Source organism: Calypte anna, chromosome 1, assembly GCF_003957555.1.
Source record: "Calypte anna isolate BGI_N300 chromosome 1, bCalAnn1_v1.p, whole genome shotgun sequence".
Lineage (NCBI taxonomy): Eukaryota > Metazoa > Chordata > Aves > Apodiformes > Trochilidae > Calypte > Calypte anna.
Window position 1 is genome coordinate 76,266,590 of NC_044244.1, and position 23,120 is coordinate 76,289,709.

Sequence of the window (23,120 nt, forward strand, 5' to 3'; positions counted from 1 at the left end):
TTTTTTTTTTTTTTTGCTAATCTGAAAGCATGTAGTGCTAGCTTCGAGCTTTCTGGTTCAAGTTTTACATCATCTGGTAGCTTGAGTCTTCGAAGAAATTTCTTTCCCATGTAAATAATGTTAGAGTAGGATCAAGTGGTTGTATCAGTTTTTACTGTTAGAGGAAAGGAATCTGACCATGTTAGCCATTTTAGTTTGAAGGTGATCTTCAAAATGCCCACAAAAGTTCAAATAAAGGTATCTGAAGGATTAATGAAGCTTTTAAAAAACATGTCAAAAAACCAAAAAACAGCCTTGAAAAAATGATTAATGATCACATTTTGTTCAATGTTTATTTCGATCTCCTGTTGGCTTAGCAGCTCTCAATTTAAATCTCTGTGGTCCTCTTCTCTTGGACTCTGTCCTTGAATGACCTGTACCAGCTGTCTTGATTGCAAATTGCATTTCTCTTAGTGGGGTTTAAAGATCTCATCTTCTGCAACTTGCTATTTCTTTCTGTCATTTCATCTTCACCAGTTTCATCTGTTGCCTTGTTCACTGTCATGTTCCTCTTTGCACTTCTCTACTAATGTGTACTTGCTGTGTGAGATTCAGGTGTTTCCCTTGAAGTTTGTTTTCAATGGTCCTGCCAGTTTCCTTTGGGAGGTGACACAATAGACATTTGAGGTCTCAGACAGTAAGGGTACTGTACCATATTATTAAGTTTTTAGCAGAACAAGGTTTGTAGGAAGAATTTTTCAACTGCATTGGTACAGCTGAACAACTTGGCTCTACCCTCATCTTTTTCTTGTTCACACTTGACTCTTCTTTCCTGACTCATCCCCTGCAGCACTTCTTTGTAATCCTTTTCAGGGCACCAGAGCTCATGTCATGACTTTTTTTATGCTTTGTTTTTTTTCTTGCTTATGTAAATTTCCTCATAAAATGCAACTTTAAATATGAACTCTCAGTACTAACCTTTTGAGCTGCCTTCCTCCCCAACATTAACTTTGATAGGTTTGGAGTTTTTTTGGGTTGTTGTTTTTTTGGTGGTTTTTTTTTGTTTGTTTTTTGTTTTTTGTTTTTTTCTTTCTTTTGTTAAAGCATTCATGCACCAGAAATGCCTGAGAACCAAGGCAATTTTGGGATGTCCAGCTCATTACATATGTAACGTTGGTCACCTACTGTAGCCTGGAAGTTTTTTGATTTCTGTCTTCTCAGATGCTTTACTTTCAGGTTAGGTAAATAACCACTGTTGTTAGTGTTCATAACTCTTTTCCAATAAACTGAAGCTGGTTTAGTTACCTGTCTTCAAAGTGTTGAACAGCTGATCTGGGGATAGGCAGCCTTGCTGTTATCTCAGGTTTAGTTAGTTGTGCTTAAGTAACTTAAAACATGTAATAGCATGTGTGTCAAATAAACAGATGAGAAAAAGGTTTATTTGGCATTATGGTTAATCTCTTTGTTAAACAAAATGCCTGAAGCTTTTTAAACACTAATTACTTTCTAATCCTTTTAGAAGTATATGGCAAGAGTGCCTGTGAGCTACATCTTTTGCAATGGGCCTGTCATGACAAATTAGTGTGTAACTATACTGGTACCACTTCCTTGGAAGTAGTTTTTTAATAGAAGCATAAAGATTTTGGGTGTTGCAGGCAACTGATTAAATCTTTCTAACCCGACCACCTAAAGATAGGCCCTTAGGACTATCTGAAACCTCCAGCTCTGGTTAGGTATGCAGTGCAATGAAGAAGGAGCACAGGGAGGTTATGTATTGTATGTTCCCTGGCTGCATTTCTATTTTACAGGGCAAGCCTGGACTTCTCACTTGTTTGCAAAAAGCAGCTCTTACTTTGAGGTCATTAGGTAATGCTGCTCAGGATTAGCACATAAAGAAAAAGTTGTGCTGTATCTTGGCTTCTTATGGGTAAACTGTAGCACAAGAAATAATTCTGATGCATTGTTTGATATCATTGGAAGGAGGGAATTGGAACTCTTCAGATTAATTCAGGATTATTTCAGCATAATATTATTATAATTTTCCTAAACGTAATGAATTAGAAGCTTTTATATAATCCTTTCTTTTGCCTTGCATTCTTTCACAAATTGTCTGAATACCAAGAAGGAGAGTAATAGCCATCCATGTTTATAAGTTGACTTTTTGGTGTTAAATTTTTGAAAATGCAAGCTATACTTTTGTTTACAGAAATCAGTATATTATAATTTGCTGAGGAATAAAATCCAAAAGATACAATTCACAGGAGTCCAGTTTGTAGTTTAAAAAAGAAAAGAACCTGTCGGATTTCTTTCCCTGCTCTTCCCCAGTTGTCAGGAAACTTCTAGTTCTGTTGGTTATATTTGTCTGAATTTGGCTGCAGAATTGTGCAGCCAAAACTAAGTTTATTCGTCCTGTTTTAAGTATCATAGGGTTCAGTCGTTCTTTTTGTATTTAAAGCTAGTCAGGTGTACATTCACATGATTTCAAACTCAGCAAAATAAATGATTAGGCTAAGTATTTCAAGTCTGATGATGACACATCTTGCTGCTCTTTAAATTTCTGTAGGAAGCACAGAAATGAAGGTCAGCAAGTAATTTGAATGGCTCCATCAGAGCAAGGTGCTAAGGCAACTTCACATGTTCTTGGCCTTCAAACTACTGCATTTCTGCTCCATCTCCACAGAACTTCTAGATGTAGCTAGAGAAGCTTGGGTGGGAGAGAATGCTGTGGTGCTTGTGAGAGCAGCAGGTAAGTTGATCATGGAAACTCTCACCCATCACATGGGCAGAGTAGGATAGTCAGAGCCTTTACAATTGTGAGGTATTCCAGAATCACTTGTTTCAGTGAATGGGAAGCCTTGGAGGTGACGTGATGTTTGGAAAGGATCTACAGAGACTACTGAAGTGTTTAGGTTTGTGTAGGGTGGATTGATAAATGAAGATGGGAGATAGAGATTTTCACTATCTGAGTGAAAGGAGAATGTGGATGAAGAAAGAAAGGGAAGAAACTGATTTTTCTGCAAGGGCAAATTAGAATATGTATCTAAATTCTGTATCATTCTGTATCTAAATTATGTATCATTCTGTACTGGACATGGGTGGGAATATAGTTATCAAAGATGAGGAAAAGGCTGAGGTATTTAACACCTTCTTTACCTCAGTTTTCAACAGAAAGACAGGTTATCCTGTTGACAGCAGGCTTCTGGAGCCTATAGAAGGTGATAAAAATCTAAACAGCCCCCCTGTAATATTGAAGGACACAGTCAGTGACCTCTTGAGCTGCTTGGACCCCCACAAGTCTATGGGACCGGATGGGATCCACCCAAGAGTGATGAGGGAGCTGGCAGAAGAGCTCGCCAAGCCTCTCTCTATCATCTACCAACAGTCCTGGCTCACGGGGGACATCCCAGACGATTGGAAGTTGGCGAATGTCACGCCAATCCACAAAAAGGGCCGGAAGGAGGACCCGGGAAACTACAGGCCCGTCAGCCTGACCTCAGTGCCTGGCAGGGTTATGGAGCAGATCATCCTCAGTGCAATCACACAGCACCTGCAGGATGGGCAAGGGATCAGACCCAGCCAGCATGGGTTTAGGAAGGGCAGGTCCTGCCTGACCAACCTGATCTCCTTTTATGATCAGGTGACCCGTCTGGTGGATGAGGGGAAGGCGGTGGATGTGGTCTACCTGGATTTCAGCAAGGCCTTTGACACCGTCCCCCATAGCATTCTCCTGAAAAAGCTGTCAGCCCACAGCTTGGACAGGAGCACCCTGTGCTGGGTTAGGAACTGGCTGGAGGGCCGGGCCCAGAGAGTGGTGCTGAACGGGGCTGCATCCAGTTGGCGGCCGGTCACTAGTGGTGTCCCCCAGGGATCAGTATTGGGCCCAGTTCTGTTCAATATCTTTATCGACGACCTAGACGAAGGGATTGAGTCCATCATCAGCAAATTCGCAGATGACACCAAGCTGGGAGGAAGTGTGGACCAACTCGAAGGCAGGAGGGCTCTGCAGAGGGACCTGGACAGACTAGAGAGCTGGGCCGATTCCAACGGGATGAGGTTCAACACGGCCAAGTGCCGGGTCCTGCACTTTGGCCACAACAACCCCATGCAGCGCTACAGGCTGGGGACAGAGTGGTTGGAGAGCAGCCAGGCAGAAAGGGACCTGGGAGTCTGCATCGACAAGAAACTGAACATGAGCCAGCAGTGTGCCCAGGTGGCCAAGAAGGCCAATGGCATCCTGGCCTGTATCAAAAACAGCGTCACCAGCAGGTCCAGGGAGGTGATTCTTCCCCTGTACTCAGCGCTGGTTAGGCCACACCTCGAGTACTGTGTCCAGTTCTGGGCCCCTCAGTTTAAGAAGGATGTAGAGGTCCTGGAACAGGTCCAAAGGAGGGCAACCAGGCTGGTGAAGGGACTCGAGCACAGGCCCTATGAGGAGAGGCTGAGAGAGCTGGGGGTGTTCAGCCTGAGGAAGAGGAGGCTCAGGGGAGACCTCATTGCTGTCTACAACTACCTGAAAGGAGGCTGTAGCGAGGTGGGAACTGGACTCTTTTCACAGACGACCTTCAACAAGACAAGAGGACACAGTCTTAAGTTGTGCCAGGGGAGGTTTAGGTTAGATATTAGAAAGAATTTCTTCACGGAGAGGGTGATTAGGCTATGGAATGGACTGCCCGGTGAGGTGGTAGATTCTCCGTCCCTGGAGACATTTAAAAAAAGACTGGATGTGGCACTCAGTGCCATGGTCTAGCAACTGCTCTGGTGGGTCAAGGGTTGGACTAGATGATCTCTGAGGTCCCTTCCAACCCGGCTAATTCTATGATTCTACGATTCTAAATTAAGGGCTGGGTGAGGTCAGCAGTGCCAGATAGGAAGCCAGCATGGTTTTGGTGTATTGACGCTGTTAAGGAAGCTTACAGAGAAAACCTATAGGGAAGATGAGGGAATAGAGAATTTTGGATTTGCTTTGTGAAAACAAAATTGGGAGCAAATAAGAACTTCTCAAGGGCTGAATGACTGGAGTATATGGAGAATGCAGAATAAATTGACTCAAGCTTTTTACAGCATGGCCAAGATCAAGAGTTTAGGTTAAGATCTATATCAAGAATGAACTTGATAGTGTCAAAAGCAGGAAAGCAGTGAAATTGATTTCTGATTTTTTAGTGATTACTACAATACAATTATTGGAAAAAATAGTTTTAATGGAGTGAATCTTCACCCATGGTTTACCATTATAGATGCACTGAAGCAAATGGTAGTTAAATGTACAGAAAAAAAGTATTGTTAAATGGAACTGTGAAACTGTAAGGCATGTAAGCAGCAGTTACATTTGTTTACAGATACTTTAGTAGTCCCCAGTGGGTTGTTAACATGCATATAAAACATAACCTGATAGCTTCTTCATTATCCACATTTTATCACTGTGTAGTGCTTGGTGCTAGTTTCCCCTGTTTCCTTGCTCATTTTAATAGCACCTTACATATTTTAGTATCTTTCTGACCAAAAATGAGCAAAATAGCACTGGGGGTGATTCTGGAGAGTGGGTGAGATGACCTAGCTGATCTTTCCAGCCTCTGAATTTGAAAGCTGCAGTGAAGTCATGCAGGGCTTTGTGACTGTTGAAATCGGTGATTTGTGGCTGTCTTCATCTTGTAGAATGAATCAGCAGGGAAATGTCAATGATCTTAGATTTTCAATTCTCCATAGTTCTGCCATTTATTTTAACATTAGAGGTTTTACTCTTCACTGTGGGACCTTAAAAAATTGAAAACGTTTCTGTTACTGTTGTTACAGAAATTGATTTCCCCCGCTTTCTGAGGAAACAGAAGTTCTTTCATTGCAAGGGTCAAACACACTACTATTTTAATGATCTGATACTTTCCCCACTCACCACCAGCTGAGACCCAAAATCTATTTATTTTCATGAGAATTTAGGAAAAATGTGGCTATTGATTTCTCAGTAGCAGTTAAAACCGGGTGTATCAGATTGATAGTCCAACTTTTGAGTAGTTGTGGTTCTACTGTGGTCAGTGCTTTTTGGCTCAGGATAGAACAGACATAGCCTCTGTGGCTTGGGTTCAGAGAAGAATCAGTAAAACAGGCAGACCACAATGTGCAACTTAAATTGAAAACACGTAGCTGTCAAAGTGAGGCTTCAGATAAGCCACACCTTGTTTGATTCTCTTATTACCTGGTTTCTTGGTCTTGCTGCTGATCCTGCCCAAGAGCTTTACTTTTGCCTGAAGAGTGTGAAAATGTGGACTGAAGAGATGGTTCTGGTCTAGAGAGCTTCAAATCTGAGTAAGAGCTGAAATGTGAAGGGAAGGGAAAGATAAAGAGAGATGAAAGAGGAAGAAGCAGTGATCCAAGTGCCATAGCCTTCATCACTATCAAAACAGGTGTTTTGGTAACAGGAACTTCTAAAGAAGTAAACAGGGAATGGGGCTTTAAGAGGATGGATCTTCTCTCTGCTGATCAGCATCAGGGAAATGGACTTATTGGTACCCTTGTTTAAAAATTTCAGCTAGATGCAGATGGCTCATTCCCTGGGTGGTAGTGAGAAACAATCTCCCTAGGTCTTTTTTATATTACAAAAATGACACACACAAGGTTTAACAAAAAGGTAGATAATACTATATAGAAGAGCTAGTAAATGGAAAGCTGTAAGATATGATAAAAACCCAGAAAAGTACAACAATAATCTTCACAACTATTCTCACTAAGAATAATGTAAAATTGCATGTACAAAGGATAAAGAAAAGAAAGTTGTAATAGTTGGCACACAGAATTGTGAGACAGGAGAATAGATTTTCAATGGAAAGGCAGTATTAAGTATAAAAGCATGGGTGTGCTTTGGATTTGTTGAGATCAGAGATCATAGTTGGAAGCATAGATAAGCATATATCGCTTGGAAACAGAATGGATCCCTTGTGGAAGTACTGGCTTGCTGTCACTCCAGTAATATCCATTTATGTGGGTTGAGAAGTGGATATGTTTGGTGATATATTGTCGACACTTCATAAGACTCATTTTATTCTTTACCTTCTCCTTTATGATGTTAGATGAATCTATATTTGTTCTGCATTATGTCACTATTTAACAATTGTACTGGCATGATGTGGCAGAATTCCTTTTTCCCTTGGGACTGAACTTCTCAAGCCTTCTGTGCGTCAATTGTTTGTTCTGTAGTTCAGAAGTAATGAAAACATGTGGCCTTTCACTTAAAACTGAAGCAGCAGTCTTAAGAAATGCTCTGTTCAGTGATGATAACCAAAATCCACATTGCTCACTGCAGACTTGCAAAGAATGTTGTTTCTATCTGGGTCAGTATTTGCTTGAATATTTTTGAGTTTGCTCTGGGCACAATTATGTCCTTTTTATGTTATGTTTTCTGGCAACATTTAAGAGTCTCTTGCAGACAAAAATGTTCACTGTAAGGGTAAGTTACACAGGTATATGTTTACCCTCCTAGACATATTTGTGGTCTGCTCTGGTTCAAATGGGACCAATGTCACTTGACATTCCAGCATAGCTGCATCTCTCCAATCTTACTGAAATGCTGTACTCTGCACACTCAGAAAATATTTGCTTCCTTTCCAGGTTTATTTTAATGTCTTCGACTTGTTAATAATGCAGCAACTTTCAGGGAGTTTAAGAAAATCCTGTGTGTACATGATCAGGGTGGAGGGAATGGAGGACCTAAATTTCTCTACTATACTGCTTGAAAATCACATGCTGAACATTAATCCTTCTACTTGAGGCATATGGAAGTTGTGTGGATGGTGTTAAATATATTTGAGATTAAAGTGACACTTCCTTTGAACATGTCAATAAAGATAAATAATAATTATATACCATCTTATATGAAATATATTTTTAAATGCTTGTAGTTCGATTGGGACATTTTTGAACAGAGCATTCTTCAGTTATGCTTACTGATGTTACCATTGCAGAAGAAATGTGGAGAAGTATCACCATTTGGGGAGACTTGGGGGAGAAATGGCATATTTTAGGTTTTTGAAAGGACTCCCCAATTATTAAAAGAGAGTCTGTTACCAAATCCCTGAGTGTATCTGTTCATAATGTGTGCTTGTGTAGTAGAACTCTTAACTAGATAGTGAAAGATCCTAGTTACTAATTGCATCTAATGAACACGCTCTCATGGGGAAAAAAACCCCAAGAAACCAAACAAAAGCAACAAACCAAAAACCCAACCAAACACCACAACACTTTTTTTAACCCCATTTCAGTGTGATTGCAGTGCTGTAACCATTTAGGGTGGTTTACAATGAGAATGAGAACACATTTCAGAGCCCTGGTTACAGGAACTAAATAAACTGTGTCTCAGCTGGAGTCAGGGGTGCTCTGCAATGAGGGGCAACTTGCCTTAACTACAGCTGAATACCTGAAATACTGAGATGCTGCACTTCCTAAAGCTAATTTTGCAGACATCTAATGTTACCAGGATGTCAATTCACATCTTTCTGATGAGCTGTAGCAGAGCTGACTAACTCCTCTCCTCTTAGACATGTGCCCACAGGTCAGCCTAATAGCATGAGGCGTGTACAGAATACCTGCCAGCCTTTAGTGCAGAGTATCATTAAGGCATGATGCAGCAAATATTACAAGGACATTGGAAGTATTTATAGCAGAAAACTTCCATGGTTCAAGAGCTGAATGCTTCTATAAAGGACAATTTTTTTTTTTCAGTTTAAGTGTATATAAAAATATATACTTACTTTTAACTGCAATCAGAGCATGCTGTTAACTAAAACAGTCCCACTCTCAGCCTTCTTTACATCGGTCCTGTTCCCTTCTCCCTCCCACTGGCCCTACTACCTCCCCAAATGAAAAACAACTCTTCAGATTTGAATAACAAAAATGTGCTTTCAGAGACTACATATACCCTAAAACACAAGTAACATCAATGAAATGTTAATTCAAACAAAAACTCAACTTTCCAGTAGATACCCTCTTTCACGTCATCACTGTGGGAAGTATTCTCCATAACCCCCTCCTTCATCTCTGCCGGAGGTGGGTGTTCCTCAGGGTGCCTCAAAGGTCACCAAATCTCAGTGCTGGAGGAGCCAGGAGGAGAGAGGGTTGCAGAATCCTTTACCACATGAAGGCTCTGTAACACTCTCATTTTGAGTGTGCTGTCTGCAGGATCTGGAAAGAGCAGGGTCTCCATTCGTATATACAAACTGGAGAGAGACATAGAGGCAGAAATGATCCCTGGCCAGTGCTGTTTCAAAGTGTTTAGGAATGATGGCTACAGAAAATGAACTGCTGAGAAACAGGAGTTAATGGGCTGCAATAACCAATTCTCATCTTTGTTTAAGACAGCAGGAGATAAAAGACTTATCCCACAAAGCTGCGGGAAAAAAATCTGGTGACTTGAGTGTATTTTAAATCTGGGCCACCACTTTTTCAAGCAATTGTTCTTGGAGAAGTCCTGCAAAATAAGTGGAGCTGTTCTTTCACTAGCTAATCACCCATTTCTCCACATCTGCTTCCTGTCTTGGTTGTGCTCTTAAAAACATATGAAGACTGTTTTTTGGTTTTTCAGTTGGTGGTGGGGGTTTTGCCAGTGAGAGATGTTGGTGAATAGATAGTGAAAGATCCTAGTTACTAATTGCATCTAATGAACATGCTCTCATGGGGAAAAAAACCCCAACAAACCAAACAAAAACAACAAGCCAAAAACCCAACCAAACACCAAAACACTTTTTTTAACCCCATTTCAGTGTGATTGCAGTGCTGTAACCATTTAGGGTGGTTTACAAAGAGAATGAGAACACATTTCAGAGCCCCGGTTACAGGAACTAAGTAAACTGTAGGCATTTGAAGTAAGACAACTTTAGCAGCGTGACAGCACTGATGTTTTCAGCTTCATTCTCTGAACTTGAGTGCACCGTTTTGTTCTGTCTTTACCATAATCAAAATTTGATGTGCATTCTTTCTTAAATGGCATCTGATGTGGTATCTCTCTTCAGCTCTTTGTGGTTTCCTGTTTTTCAAACAGAGATGAAAGTATCTGCTGAGATCTATTAAACGTCACATTTTATCTTTTATGGCTTTCTCCATAGAAGCCTCCAAGTAACAAGTTGATTTCTTTACATTTATAAATTTAGTGACTATCTGATGTGGTAGAAATACAGGAGCATGTCTTTAATGTTGAAGTTCAAATTACCAATTGTTTTCATTTCAATTAAGGATTCAAATTCATTTCATTTCAATTGAAATTCATTTCAATTTCATTTCAATTTCAAATGTTTCAATTTCAATTTCAATTCAATTGTGGGTTTTTTCTCCCAGTACTGTATTACTGTAATACAGATATCTACATAAGAAAATAAAAACTTGAATAAAAACTAAAAATAAGGCAATCTGAACTAATAAAAAATGTCAAGAAATATCAATGAGTTTGTGAGGCCTGTCTTTTGTGATTTTAGCAGTTACTAACAAAATTTTGCTATGGATGTGTGAGATCTTTTTAAGTGCTGAATTTAGTTATATGTTGGCTAACAGTTATGGGCTGACTGTATTTTGGTTAATTGAAATATTTTTTAAATGTCATATTATCAACTGTCAATGTCAGGAAGAACTTTATTAAGAAAAAGTTATGGCTTTGCAGAATTTGGATTTGACCTTAATGACAGGAGAATAATTGTATCATTAGACAATGTCTTAGAGCTTTGAGAGTGATAAATAGAGCAGTTTCAAGTGATCAGCCTCATCAATCAGATCCCAAATACAAGAGTTTGGCAAAAAAAGCTAATTGAATTACTTCAGACCATGCAAATAAAAACTGGATTTGACAGAACATGGCTTTGAATTAGAGACAATAATTTTAATTTCTTTCTGTTCTAATTTTCCACCTTTTCCCACATTCACTACTGTCTGGAAAAGTGTTCCCCATACTGCAAGAATGTGTGAGGGTGAAGATTGGAGAAGATGTATTTTCTGTTATTCATGTAATTGTCACAGGGTACGACAGGCCTTGGACAAGTACTGGGGGTATCTGGCTGATAGCTATCTCATTACTTGACCAGTGTTTATGAGTATAGCTATAAAAATGTAATCACAGTAAATATTACATTCATGCTTGTGTTTCTGAGAAGTGAGTCTGTGAAGTAAGGAGTATTTTACTAAGCACAGAGCTGGTCCTTTACACCGTCTTTGCACACACTTGAGAGGGTGTGATGTTGGTTCCTGTTGGTTCCTGCGTTTGCTTGGTAGGATATTTCAGGTTCTGTAGTGTTCTTTTTGTGGTCCTCCTAAGGAAGCTAGAATATTTATGACTGTAAAATCAATGACACTTTTTTGGATTGTGTTTAATGGATGGCAAACTGTTCTTTCGTTTGCTTATGCTCTTTTCAGCAAGCTGTTTTCAAAATATTTGTTGTCTGTAGAGAAACCAAAATAATATTCTACTTCTTGAAAGGTTCTGATGTTTCAATAAGGTATCAAATCTTAAATATGTGGGCTTATTAAATTTATTCTTTCCATCCCTCTCACAGAACTATAGTGCCATGGAAAGTATTTAGGCAGTGCCTTCATGAAGTTCATCAGATAAGCTCCGGTTTGGAAGCAATGGCTCTTAAATCTACTATTGACTTGACCTGCAATGACTACATTTCAATTTTTGAATTTGATATCTTCACTAGGTTGTTTCAGGTAAGATTTGAAAACTTTAGATGTTTGTTTGAATTTGAGAAGCCCAGTGTCCCAAGGCCAGTAATAAGGGATCAAGGAAACAGATTTTTGGAAAAACTAAAATAATTGAAATATTAAAATTGAGTAATAAGTTATGCAAGTTTTAGGAAAACTGAAAATGTCCAGCAACCACAACTTTCTGCACATATTTAGTATGATTACACTGTCTTTGTGTTTGCTGCTTACTTATTTTTCACTATTCTTAAATGAATTCCTAGAAATGTAGACCTTTGGGTACTTATCTGAACTCTACTTTTGTTTTCATTGTGCTTTTGGATCTATGTATACTTACATGAATTGTTTACTCAAGCACATAACAAAAATTGCCCATGACTACTTTTTGGGCTAAATATACAGGTCTAACTATTCTCTTTATGAACAAATTTTTGCCATTAATGCTCTGTTGTTTGTTTACAGTAAGGGACTGTCTTTTGGAATTGCATTAATTGTGTTATTGTTAATAGGTAATACTTATCTCAAGTCTGTACGTCTATGTGTCTGTTAACCTTGTATCCCTTATGCAAAACATATTTGGGGTATTTTAGGCAATACAGAAGGCTTTGCTGGGGTTGCATCCTCTTAGTTGTATTGATTCTGAATTTGCTACTTTAGGTATTGCTTTTGTATAAAGGAATCCTCCAGCTATGCAGCCATTTACTTGATCATTTACTTTCTTTACTTTGTACAGTGATAAACTGTTGCACAGCCTCAAGTTTCATCAGGGGAGGTTTAGGGTATTAGGAAAAATTTCTTCACTGAAATGGTTGTCAAGCAGTTAGAGACATGGTTTGATGGGACTTGGCAGTATTAGATTAATTGGCTCAACAATCTTAAAGGTTTTTTCCAACCTAGATGTTTCTATGATTCCTTGAATATTCTTTAGACTGTTGGAGATAAACTCAAAATGCCAATTTTACATTAAATCCTGGGCCATATGGTTGTTCTATCCTCCATGTGATTCTGTGATGATCTGTGCTTAGCTTTCTTGGGTTTGCTATTATGGGAAGGGATGGCATTAAGAAGTTGATATTAAGATTTGGCAGGAGATGATTAATGGTTTCAGTTTACAGAGGTTTGGTTTTGATAAACTCTATACTGAGTCAAAACCTCATGAAAGATGAAAATGTTATAATGTTAGTAATCTTTCTGTTTAATTTAACAACAAACATTGGTCAGTTATTAAAGCACAGATGAGTTATGGAAGTTTGGTTAAAATATTGAGGGTTGTCTTTGAAACATTAAACTAGAGAATTTAGCAAAATCTTCTTTGCCCTTTATGTGGAACTTAATACAATTAAGGATTCCTGTCTGAACAGTCCTGGCTTGGGATCAGTTTCTACTCTGTCAAAGTTTCTCCCTTTAATTCAGTATTTGGGAAAATAATATGGTGTTCAGGTTAGTTTAGTAATCAAGCCAAGTCTTTATCTAAGACTTGACTGCAAAATGCCTGAGGCCCGTTGGCTGTGACTTGCATCACTATGAAATATGATTATTTATGGTTTCTTTCTGGGGGATTTTTTCCCCTAAGCATTCTGCTTATGAATAATAATAGAGTTTGGGGTGTTGTTTTCTTGTTTAGTTGGTTGGTTGTTTTAATCTGTACATCAAATATCACATTAAATGAGAATCTGAGAAGTAACAGTTTGTTCTAACCCTATGTGGGGGTCCTTATAGATTGCATTAAATTTCAGGAAAGAAACTTCACATTATATGTGCCTTCTTCTGCAAGCCAATGGTTGGGTTTTTTAGCTTGTTCTGCAAGCCAGGGAGTATCTTATTTGCATCAGTTTCTTCGTGAGACTGTTGTCATTATGGTGCCTTGTACTAGAAAAAAGGGGTCAGCAGTACTGATACATGTAAGGAGAGAAGCCTGGATAGGATTAACTTTTAATTTAACAAAGAAGAAAGAGATATTTTGCCAAACATACAACCAGCTGATGCAATAGCTGCACGACTGTCGAAGTGAACTTGCCCTGAACTTGGTCTGAGAACCTCTCCCAGAGGCTACATTTTACTTCACCAGTTTTTAAACAGCTCCTGTAACTATGTGCATACACCCACGTAGAGAAAATCCCAATTGTTCAAGTAATCAAAATACTGTTTAGCCAACTGTGGGTTGTGTTACAGAGAAGCTATGTTTATAATGATGCTTATTCTCAGAAGAAACCACGACTGCTTTGTACAAAAGTGAAGCTGCTCCCCCTGCCTCCCTGCTGCAGACATGCACAGCCTCAAGTGCTGTGTTCCCTGGCCAGAGATAGTTAGGATGGGAGAATAGGTGGATGCTTTGACAGAATAAAATTTCATTCTCTCACTGTTAATATGTCCTTTTATGCAAAAATATTTTTGTAGAGAGAAGGTACAAATCTTTCCCTGTGTATCATTGCTTCTTTTGTAAATGTTTGTGTGTACAAGGTAGGGTGGGAGTTCTTGCCCTCCAATTTTTCAGACTTACTCTCACATAGTAATAGTGGGATACTCCACAGGGAATCCAAGCATTTGAGAAAGATAAATACTTTTTCTGTCAACTTAGAAGCTTGATTCCTTAACCAAGGAATTTGCACACTGCTTGAATGTATTTTATAATGTACTGTAGTAAGCCTTTATATTACCATGGTCCAACAAAACTTCAAGGTATTGGAGATTTCTGCTTTACAACCATGCACCTGAGGAACACAGCAGGAGGAAGAACATTGTGTTTTGTGAAGAGAGTGTTGTTGTGGTGAAAGAGTCAACTCCCTTTTCTCTCTTTTTAGGGCAACTAAAATTTTTCAGCCTCCTGGTATCCATTTTTGGTGAGGGTGTGCAGAGAGGAGCTAGCAGGATGTGGTGTTGCATCTAGGATAGTGATATTTTTTCCCTCCTTTCTTTAGGACAGATTTGAAAACTTGAGGTTTCTTAGGTCTTCTCTGTCAAAACCTTACTGTTCTGTTTCATGTGTCTGATTTGAAGAGGTATTAATTTTAAAATAAAGCAGGCTTTCATCCATGTTTAAGTAGTGGTTAGAGTTTGCCTGGGAAATGTAACATATCAGTCTCAGGCAGAACTCTTTAGATATTCTGCTCAAGTGTGTCACACAACCTTTACATCTCTGCCTTACTGGCCCTTAGAAGTCCTTTCAAGAGAATTTTCAAGGCACACAAGCCTCCTCTAGTCTTGCTTAACTTTACCTGCCTTGATCTTTTGACAAATACATAAAAAAAGTTCCCAAATCATTCAGAGGCAGTTTCTTGTCTCCAAATGCTGGCCAGGAATACTTGATATATTTGTATAAATCCATTACTTAAAAATCATCCTTCATTTGCAGTAAAGGACTTTTCTGTGTTCTTCAAAGTAATAGTGTATCAAGCACTGAGTTTTCTGAAGCATTTGCTACTTGAGTCAGCAAAGACTGTGACAAAGTGCTGTCAATATTTGGTTTGTTTTCTGGCTGTAATGCCATTATGGTAGTTGAAGAAATCAAGTGCTAAAACATAAGAAAAGGAAGGACAGCTAGAATTAATGGCTTTATTAGGCTTCATTTATTAGTGTTACTTATCATTAACTATGGAAGTGCCTGATGACCTCTCAAGAATGGGCTTGATTGGGTTTTTATGAAACCGTCATGGAGTTATACTCTGCAGGTTCTAACTAAACATGATGCTTAGTATTTTATGTAGATAAATATAGGAGATTCATTAAATTCAAGTTCTTCAGAATCTCTGTCCAAAAATTTATACTTGATGTTCCTGGAATAATTCTTTTGAAGGAACCCTTGTAGCAAAACTGATTATATAGCACTGTCTTTTGTACTATTTAGACCTTTGCCAAAAGTGTGTATTTTTCAGATGAAGCTAAAACACTGTATGTGGCTCTGCTAAATTGAGTTTTATTAGAAATCTGTAACTGCCTGGCTGCATCAGTTTAATTGTTGTTCTTCTTTTTTAGCCGTGGGGTTCCATCTTAAGGAATTGGAACTTCTTAGCTGTGACACATCCTGGATATATGGCATTTCTGACGTATGATGAAGTGAAAGCAAGGTTGCAAAAATACAGCACTAAGCCTGGGAGGTAAGAGGTTTTGCTGGTAATTGCTTTCCAAATGAACTTGCTGTTTCAGAAGCTACGTGATTATTCTAGGTTCACATTTCTAGATTGCATCTTTCTTGTCACTGCAATATTGAAGAAGTTTTGGCTTTTGTGTGTGTGTATGACAGAGTAGTACTAGTAGGTGTTCTTAAATATTTGTGATTTTATTTATATCAAAATATATGTTTTAAAGTGTTTAATACTAAAGCTGGGAGCTCTACATTCAGAAATTGCTGACCTTCTATGTTTTGAGACATAGGAATTTTGTAACCATGATCTGCTTATTATGGCATCATTCTTCTACAGTGCTATGAAGCAAAAAATATTTTAATAACACACAAAAGTCTAAGTACAAATCAACAGAAAAAAATGAAAAATATATTTTTTTCCCTTTCTTCTGAATTAGGTACAAAAACAAATGCGTTATTGAAAGCCATATTAGAAAAAAAATTGGTTTTCAAAATTAGCATTGAACAGTTTCTTAGCAGTAAATTAAAAATCATCTTAATTAAAAATCATCTTAACATCATTCATGTTAAATTCATCATTCATGCCTAAATTATTAATTTAATCAGTGCTTAGGTGTTCCTTTTGTGTTATTTTCTTTGCCAGTTATGATTCTATATCACAGTCTCTACACCTAGAAAAGGAATCTGTCAGATTTGGCATTGTGATGCATAGACTTTTAAAATTATTTCTATATGTTCCTATACGTACTCAGTTATTCGAACTGAACTGTTAGCATTTTTGCCAGCTCTATTGTCCTATTTTTTCCTTTGGTCAGATTGAAGAAATAAAGATTTTTTAATACAATTAATCCCATATTACTTAATTTTTAGTTTTCAAATTTTACCTATGAAACTTTTTTCCCCAGGGTCTGCTTGTTTAACTTGGCTTCAGGATCACATAGTTGAAAGTGCATAATTTTAAAACTTAGAGAAGCCTAACACCAGTTGTATCCATGTTCTCTGCTTGGCTTCTTTTGCTTCTTAGTAAACAATATACTTTAACTTGTTAAGTTACCTGACTGGTCAAGTGCATATATACAAGAATCTTGTGGTTCCAATAGCATAATATTAATTTTTAGCTTGGCACTCATGAACACTTCTGTGGAAGACAGGTTGATTTTGACAGTGGTTGCTATACTTAGTATTTTCTCTATTATTGGTTCTAGTGCTGTGATTATAAAAGAGCAGTCATAGCGAAATTACCCAAAGTTGTCTTTATGTTCTTTGAAAAGAGAGTTACTTTTAAGATAATGTTCTATTGCATATGAGAAAATTAGTTTCTGAATTGGTTAGGTAAAATGCGGGAATGTGAAAGAGCAGAGATGAAGTGAAATTGGTTCTTTTGATTTATCTAAGCGTCCTGGAAATTACAAGATTGTGTTCAAATGAACAGTTACTGCTTCAATATCATGTTCAGTCTATTGAATATTGTGCAAGCTATGCCAAATGTCAGGGAGGCCAAGATTTCTCATTTTAAACAGTTTGGCAGGAAATAAAACATTGATGTATAATTAAGAAAAGCTGCTCTGTAGTACAAAATGGAGTTTGCAGTGTTTCACTGTAGAATGCTTTTCTGACTTAGATGTTTACCTGTAAGGTGGTGTCTGACATGAAAGGGACAAGAAATTTTAGTAAGAACAACTAAACGCCCAAATACTCTTGCCTGTAATGTTCCTTTTCCTCCTATTGTGCTCCCTATGTTATGTATGCTGCCACCTATCACTTGTGAAACACAAGTATTTCAATTTAAGTCCAGTTGGGTTCTGAAATAGAAGTCTGTCCTGTTCACCTCCTCTGGTATACACAAGTGGTAGGGGAGCAGTTCCTAAAATCCATCATTCATATTTCTGTTGCATCCAAAGGTTTTTTTTCTGTTTCCCTTTCCATTTACTGGCCTGTGTATGCACAAGAACGTTTGTGCATCTTGTAGCTGTAGATACACTGGAGAATACACTGGATACACTGGATAATACACTGGTCTTGAAAAAGTTTGATGGGCTGTGTGTATGTATGTAGTAGCACTTCACAGTGCATGTGCAGCTTTCACTTTGAGAGCTGAAAAGGACTCAAATGAAAGGTTGAGGATGGGGTGCCACTTCTACCTTATTTCTGCCTGTGAGCAATTCACAGTGTAAAAGATACAGGTTTATTTAAAGTTATACAAAGAACATGTGGCAGAATTCAGAATCTGACCCAAATCGTCAGAGACTTTAATTCAGTGTTTTTATCCAGAGGTCATCCTTGTTCTCTTCAGTTGTTTTGCTCTGATTAACAATGATTTTTTTATTCATCCTGTTTTTTTCAAGCTACATTTTCAGATTGAGTTGCACTCGGTTGGGACAGTGGGCCATTGGATATGTTACTGGTGATGGGAACATTTTGCAGACCATTCCTCACAATAAGCCTCTATTTCAAGCTTTGATTGATGGCAGCCGGGAAGGATTGTAAGTAGGAATTCCTATAGTCACTGTAGGTATGCAGTCCTGATTTCCTTGTTCTTCTTGTTCTTATATGAGTAGTTATTGAAGATCTTTAAAACAGAGAATCTGGATATGGTGTTTCCTTTGGAGTTTAAGAACCATCCCTTTTATTCATTTGAAAAACAAGTGTTTCCAGGTAATTCCAGTTAACCAAAGCCATATCTCACAGCAGATAAACTCCAGAAGAAAATAAAATTGGGCAGCTGTCACTTTGATTCCTTCACCCCTCCACAGTAAGAGCCCTAAATGCACTTAAGCTTATTGAACAATTACTACTGCCAGTTACTCATGTTTCTAACTTCAGACAATGATTTGAAAGCTATGTAATTGCTTTTTTATATATTGTGCAGCCAGAACATTTTCCAGGTTCTAATAGTTTACTGGAAAGATTTATAAGAGAATCTAAATTCACAGGGTGAAGTAGTACATTTTTACTAGGTTGGCTTAGGTAGCAGACAAATTTTGGTGTTAAAATCTTTTCACTGGGATACATGTTTTCATATATACATACATGATCATAATGAAACAAAGTAACAAGCAAAAAAAACCCCAAAAAAACCCCCGGGGAACATTGATCAGTCTTCAAAAAAAGCTTGACAAACCTGAGAAGCCCTTTATAAACTTGTAATTTTTCTCATCATTTGCAGCCCAGTAATTTTTTTTCCAGGTGTGGTATTTTCATATTTGTAATAAAAACCACACTTATATTGGCATTGATTTTACTGGACAAAACCAGAGCAATTACTCGAACTGAGCATATTTAATGCAGAGTGAAGTTTTTGCACCCTACATAGTTATAACTTTTCTCACAGTGTGACATAACATGACTTTCAAGAAACTGTCCGTATTAGAGCTAACATAAATATGAATGTAGAACAACTTTGGGTCTCTGTAATATCATTTAACCAATTATTACTTCCTCACATGATTGAAATGCTCCTGTTAAAGTCTATTCTGCATCTTGGATTCTCACTGTGTTATTTTTGTCATAATATACACAAATTTGTCATAATACACATATAAAATATTACAACATGCATTATATATATCAGAATCCACACAGACACATACAAATGTATGTTATCTTTCTATTCTACCCGATTACTTAAACTAGTCTATAGAATCACTGAGTGGAGAGATCACTAGGAACATATTTGCAAGTACAAGCTCACTGTGCAATGAATATTTTTTTGAGCTACCCCCAGAAAGTTATCTACTCATCAGAGCTCAAATGCATCCTGATAGCAACTGTGCATGTGATGTCAAAACCTTTCCAGTGTTTTTATAAATAGGCTTGACTATGTGTCAAAATGCCTAAGTAGCAATTCAGTTCTACCCAAAAGGTAAGAAAGGTGGCTGAGAAAAGATGATGCATTTTAGGTAATGCCTACTCTAACTTACTCTGCCCCTGTGAAATGTCACAGGGTATTATTTTGATAATGAAACTAAGTAAATGTGCATATAACAATCTTTTTGTGATGCAGCTATCTGTTCCCAGATGGACGAAGTTATAATCCTGATTTAACAGGATTGTGTGAACCCACACCACATGATCACATAAAAGTCACACAGGTATGTTGCAGAGTTTGTCAGCTATTTGGTAATCTGCACTTCCCTTAGTATCTTCTCTAATATCTATTCTGTGATAATAAGCTTTTGTTAAAATGTGAGACAAATTAATAATTGAAAGTAAATTGTTGATAGAAAGGTTTACATCAAGGGCAGGTAATAATCCTTTAAACTCAAGTCGAGGCTGATGTCTTGGGAAGTTTTGTTTATGCTAAGTCTAAGCCAAGTGAGAAGTGTGTTAATAGTTATGAAAGATTTATTCTGATATGTATGTTACAGGTTTATGTAGCTTTGTGTTTCCTTGCTAATAGCAGATGAGATTACAGAAATAAAATCAACATTAAATGATAGTTTTGAAGCCTGAGTAGGAATGGTACAGTTTGTTGACAGGTCCAGGAGGAAATCTGTAGTTCATATATCACAAAGATGTTGGTCTCTCTCCTTTCTTCTTTGTTGTGCAAACTAAAAGACAGATCAGGGAAAAGCAACAGAAATAAATAAGTGCTTTTAGGAGCTGCTTTGCAGAGAAAATGGAGAGTATCTAGATGTGTCATTTTGTAAAGTGATAATGTGATAATCTAATGTGCAGGTTTGATATTCAAGTAATAAGAAGTAGCCAGAAGACAAATGCTTGATTTAAAAATTGTGCTGAAACTAACACTAGAAGGTTAAAGTATACTCTGTAGAGCATTTTTCCTGACAAAAGCATCTGGAAGACTTTGTGGATATGTTCCAAGAAAAGACATCAAACTAGATAAAAGCCATACTGTTTCAGGTGGTCTTCCATTTCTAATCAGAGCAGACTGGATGACCTGCTGAATATCCTCTAATTGTGGGTGCTCTATATGCATTCCACCCCCAGAAATATTTTAGGAAAGAAGTATTGATTGCCATTTATAGCATTATCAGGAATACCATTATGAAAATACCTATTTCCTAAGTGAGAGTTCCAAAAAACAGTAACCTGAAAAAAGTCTGAGTACTTCCACTTATCTGACTTTCCTCTTCTCCCTTCAGTTTTAAAATGGTACTGCAGGAGTAAATGCAGAGATACCAGAGATATTTGTGTGGCACAGAATTATTTTCTAGCCCTATGTCCTTACTTTTCCTCAAGGAAATGGAAAGCAGCTGAGACATTCTCAGTGATTACCTTGTTCTTCACAGGCCAGTCATGTTGTATTGTGAATTAATCCAGTTGCTTCTGAACTTGTAGTTATGAGGACACCATTATTAAATTCTGATGGTAATTTAACAGAGTCAGAGCTATGTGGATGCTGCCTTAAATAATATATAACAGCAGTAGTTTAAAGCTGTCTGCCTTGCTGCTTGAGCTATGAAAAGATTGTATGAATGTGGCTGCAGGCCTGGATTGCTGCAGATGGATTCTTTGTGATAGCTTCATAACCATCTTTAGTACATACTGACTACAGCTGCAGATATGAGCTGTCTCCTTTTTTTTTTTTTTTCCTCTTAGCCTCATGCCCTCTCCCTTTTCTCTGCAGTAGCTGTAGATTTTCATGTGACCTGGATTCTGCTTATTTTAATATTTTTTATTTTTTTTTCAAGACTAAAAAACTTGATTTCTATGCAAATGCATTTGATTGCCAGTTCCCCAACAATACCTGATTCTAGAAAACTGTTCTGAGCTCAATTTTTATCTATTTATTCCTCCTGAAGGTGGTGTTCTACCTTCCTGTCAGTCTTGTAAGGATTGATGTACTGAATGATCTATGCAGGATTGTTGCCATGTAATCCTAGGAGGGTTATTCTTGGCATACTTCACAAAGGTTGTTTTTTCAGTTAACCATATTACCATACTACATCCTTTTTTGTAGGTAGGAAAGCTCTTTGCTTGTCAGTTTTCAGTCCTAATACTTCTGTTGGTCTTAAACTCACACCTAGAAAAGGAAATCTCACTTTTTTCCCATCCATCACTTACTTTCTCACTTACAACCATGTGTTCATTATCTTTCTCTTAGCTGCAACCAAGGAATAGTGGGATGTATGCCTTCCATAGTAGTTACATGGGAGAAGTCTGTAGGAACCTAATAGGCACAGATATTTTAAACTTGTTTTTAACATGCATTGTAGTATACTACAGATCTGAAGAAGAAGAAAAATTGGCTGTTTCACTAACAATGTGTCTTTTAAATAGTTCAGTGGCAATAGTTTACTTGGTATGTGGGGTGGAAAACAGGGGACTCAGAAATGTTTGTCACTACTGGTGCTTAAGTACATTATTTATAAACAAATCACAGTGAAAAAAAATAACCACTTGACTTTTTTTTTGTTACAGGAGCAGTACGAATTGTACTGTGAAATGGGTTCCACCTTTCAACTGTGTAAAATCTGTGCTGAGAATGATAAGGATGTGAAGATAGAGCCTTGTGGACATCTCATGTGCACTTCTTGTCTTACAGCATGGCAGGTACTGTCATAGTTCAGTTAGTAAAAAAGAGGATGGATTCCTCTGTTCCATCCCTGTTTACAGTGTAGTTGAATGTTTTACTTTTCCAGGTACTCAGTAAGAAGGTTCAAGGACCTGTTTATTTAAAATTATCAACTTTCTCATTTTTTGGACCAAAATCTGTTAAAAATAAAGTGCCAGGAGTCATTAAAATCTGGACTTGTAGGCTTGCCAAGACCATTTGCTGAAATGCTGCTAAGTGGAAACTATTTCCTGAGCACAGTATCCACTCAGACAGTGAAAGGTGGGTGTTTGGTGCCAATTCAACCATCCAGGTCACTTTGTGATGTATTCAAAAGGCTGGAAGGAGGACAGGTAGCAGCTGGGAATGGATAACTGACTAGACAGTGGTTTAGAAGGAGACAGGATGTTTTTGGTGAGAGGATTCCATCAGTAGTATAAATCATAAAATGGTCTGTGGAAAAACAAGCTTAGGATTCTTGTGTTTCACGTTACTGATATGTAAAGCAATAAAGTACCTAGCTTGAGGTAGTTGTTAGGGAAGGAGATGGGAAACCACAATCTTCCAGTGTTACTTGCAGAACATCCAAAAAAACTCAGACTTCCTGATGACACAGATTGGTGAGTTTTGTCTGTCTTGTTCATGGACGTATAAGGTCTGTGGGAAAACCAAGGATTGGTACCTTTTGTTCAGTGTGGTTAACAAGCATTTGACTTAAAAATTAAAAGGAGAGGTAGTTTATCCTTCCCCTAAAAGGTACTTCCCAAACTGAATCATTTCTGCCTTCTCCCTGCTGCCCGTTTACTCTTCTGTATCTGTATTTTGTTGGGAGAAGTAAGCATCATCCCATTCTCAGGCAGTTAGGCATCAGTC

At 37.8% G+C, this 23,120-nt stretch overlaps 1 protein-coding gene across 1 annotated transcript in view; it reads left to right on the top strand.

Moving 5' to 3' along the window:
• CBLB (Cbl proto-oncogene B) overlaps positions 1-23,120 on the top strand; it is a 130,670-nt gene that overhangs the window by 66,263 nt on the left and 41,287 nt on the right. Inside the window, exons 5-9 of the mRNA XM_030469215.1 lie at positions 11,499-11,655; positions 15,622-15,743; positions 18,076-18,213; positions 19,734-19,821; positions 22,115-22,246. Coding sequence (XP_030325075.1) covers positions 11,499-11,655; positions 15,622-15,743; positions 18,076-18,213; positions 19,734-19,821; positions 22,115-22,246 — 637 coding nt within the window. The remainder of the gene's footprint in view (positions 1-11,498; positions 11,656-15,621; positions 15,744-18,075; positions 18,214-19,733; positions 19,822-22,114; positions 22,247-23,120) is intronic.